This window comes from Centruroides sculpturatus, unplaced genomic scaffold, assembly GCF_000671375.1.
Source record: "Centruroides sculpturatus isolate CEXI.00-Female unplaced genomic scaffold, Cexi_2.0 scaffold1011, whole genome shotgun sequence".
NCBI classification, from domain to species: Eukaryota; Metazoa; Arthropoda; class Arachnida; order Scorpiones; family Buthidae; genus Centruroides; species Centruroides sculpturatus.
In genome coordinates, this window is record NW_019385189.1 from 1 (window position 1) to 2,632 (window position 2,632).

The 2,632-nt window shown below is 26.3% G+C and overlaps 1 protein-coding gene across 1 annotated transcript in view; it reads right to left on the bottom strand.

Annotated features, from left to right (window-relative positions):
* Window positions 1–515: 515 nt before the first annotated feature.
* LOC111635928 (Down syndrome cell adhesion molecule-like protein Dscam2) overlaps window positions 516–2,632 on the bottom strand; it is a gene marked incomplete at its 3' end in the record, with an annotated part of 115,537 nt that continues 113,420 nt past the window's right edge. Inside the window, exons 15-17 of the mRNA XM_023381069.1 lie at window positions 2,387–2,575; window positions 2,003–2,023; window positions 516–664 (exon numbers count right to left, since the gene is read on the bottom strand). Coding sequence (XP_023236837.1) covers window positions 516–664; window positions 2,003–2,023; window positions 2,387–2,575 — 359 coding nt within the window. The remainder of the gene's footprint in view (window positions 665–2,002; window positions 2,024–2,386; window positions 2,576–2,632) is intronic.

Below are 2,632 nucleotides of genomic sequence, written 5' to 3' on the forward strand. Positions count from 1 at the left end.
GATATTTTTATTATTTTGGCTACTTTTTGGCTAATTAAAAGCGCCATTTTTGGTTTACTTTTAACGGTAATTGGACTTAACGTCTGTTTGATTACGCGAGATTTTAACGTGAATTTGACGTCACTGTAGAATAAATTCATAATAATTAACTCCTAAAATTGTATTTTCTTTTATTTTAATCTTTAAAATAAGTAAGAAAATTTAATTTAAACGATAATAGATAAATTCGATGAAAAAAAAAATTCGATTTTCTTTTCAAGTTGAATTACGTCAATTTAAACCAATAAGAAGAGTCGATTTCTGTCAATAAAGGAGCATCTGCATTTCATTAGAATATTATGTAAGAAGAATCGTGATTCGCTAATAATAAAAAAATAACAATCATCAACTTGTGCTAACAATTAAACTAATGATAATGATTCTTTAAAATATTCTTTAATTTGAAAAGACTTTTATTATCCAAACTATTACTTCGATTTTTCTTTTTTAATTAAACCAAATTAGAGAAAAAAAACACAACAAAAAAATGAAGTAAATTGAGGTATAAACATAAGAATTTTACCTTTTATCTTGGTAGAGAGATATTTGGAATTATGTTCCCATCTTAATTGCAGGGATGTTGTGGTGGCACCGACTACATTCAACACAGCGGGTGCGGGTAGCACTGAAACGAATCATCGATAAACATTCTAATGGCATCCTTCAATTAAGCAAGTAGTACTAAAAGAGGAAGAAGAAAAAAAAGCTCAACTTCAATTAACAATAAATTTAGTTGTAGCAGTCGTTAAGATGGAACTTCAGAGTGTTAGTGATAGTTTCACGTAGATGCCATTTGGCCGTATATCTAATGTCACATAAAAGTGCAGATATCGTCAGACCCCTTAACAATAAATTTTCGGAAGAAAGTAGGTCGCATAAAGAATAAAATTATCTTCTTAATGCTTTCTTTCTACTTTAATATCGGTCAATCCGATTAATTTAAAACCGCGGATTTAAAGAAACGAGTAGAAAATTGCCACGAAAACCAAGAAAAAAAAATTTACAATTTTCACTCGATTTGATCAATATTATAAAGTGAGAATTTATTCTTTTTAATAAATAAATTCTAATCTCTCTTGATATAATGTCCGTTGTTTCTCATTACTATAAATTTCATGAGATATTCCACTACCGAACAAGAATATTTTCTAAATCTTCGAACGTTATAAATTTATAAGGATAATGCACAATTCTAGAGAGGTATAAAGAAGAAGAAGAAGGAAAAAAGAAAGAATCTTGTTTAATTCTTGAGTACCGAGCATTTGCACTTTAAATTAAGATTAAAAATTCTTTCATGAATATTCCATTTAAAATTTTCTTCGAATTTAATGAAAGATCATAAAAAAAAAGTTGAATAGAATACCACTTTTAATGTTTCTAGATCTTACTTAAAGGTAAGAATTCTTATTCATTAATAGAATTAATCAAAATAATTTTGAATTTTATTAGTTTAAGTGATGATTAACACTTAATATAGAGTAAATCCTAAGTACAATACATTGGAGGATTTTTATCTTTTATTCCTTCGAGGAAATTGAACGAAAAAGAATATTTGGTGGTGTGTCTTGAATTTTTCTTTCGGATTCTTTTGTGTGTTGCATAAATGAATGATTTGAACATGGCAAACTTCATTCTATTAAAAGAATGGTAAATGTTAACTAGATTGATTCGAGATGCCTCGTTAAATGCCGAAGCGAAAAACTATGTACAAAGAAACGCAAACTTTCCATTAAATGGACAATCCAATTAAGAAAAGAAACAAGGAATTTGATTTATAAATTTAATTTATTTTAAAATTGCTAGAAAAAAATTTTTTTTCTGCGTAAAAAATTTAATTATTTAATCTTTCATTTAAATGAATATTATACTCGTATTTAAAATAATTATAATTTATAGAATTTTTTACATAGCTTAATCAAACAAAACATACTCAAATTTATTATAAAAAGTTCTATTATCTCACCTCTTCCTTCCATGTGATTAGCTTGAAAAATAATTTTTTAATTTAGTTTTTTAAAGTATATTTTATAGTATTTTTATACAAAAAAATTTCAGGAAAAAAAAATCTAAAAGAATAAATTTTTTGGGTGGCCAAAAGTCAGTTAACCGTATTTTCTTTTGTGTTTTCCAAGTACACTCGTGAATTGAGTTTTCCTTTCACAAAATTGGCGGAAACAAACTAAAAATATTAATTATTTAAGTATTTAAATAAGGCAGTAATTTACTCTTTATGGTTAACTAACATCTGAGCCACTGCCTACATTTATATAATTAATTAATATCTATATTTAAGAGACAAATTTATAAAATCAGTTAATGTACAATATAAAAGAAATTTGATAATTACCTCTAACCATTAGCGAAAAACCAATTTCGTCAGCTCCGTATACATTTTGCACTCTGCAAGTATAATTTCCAGCATCTTCATCCGAAATATCTGTGATTTGGAGTGATCCATTTGTTAAAATTCTTGCCCTTTTCCGTTCTATTATTGGCTGGCCTCTGTTCAGATAAATCAGATTTGTATAAATCAAAACTTAATTTATTAAAAATTATTACATATTTAATTAAAATTAAACACTCGTTATATTGT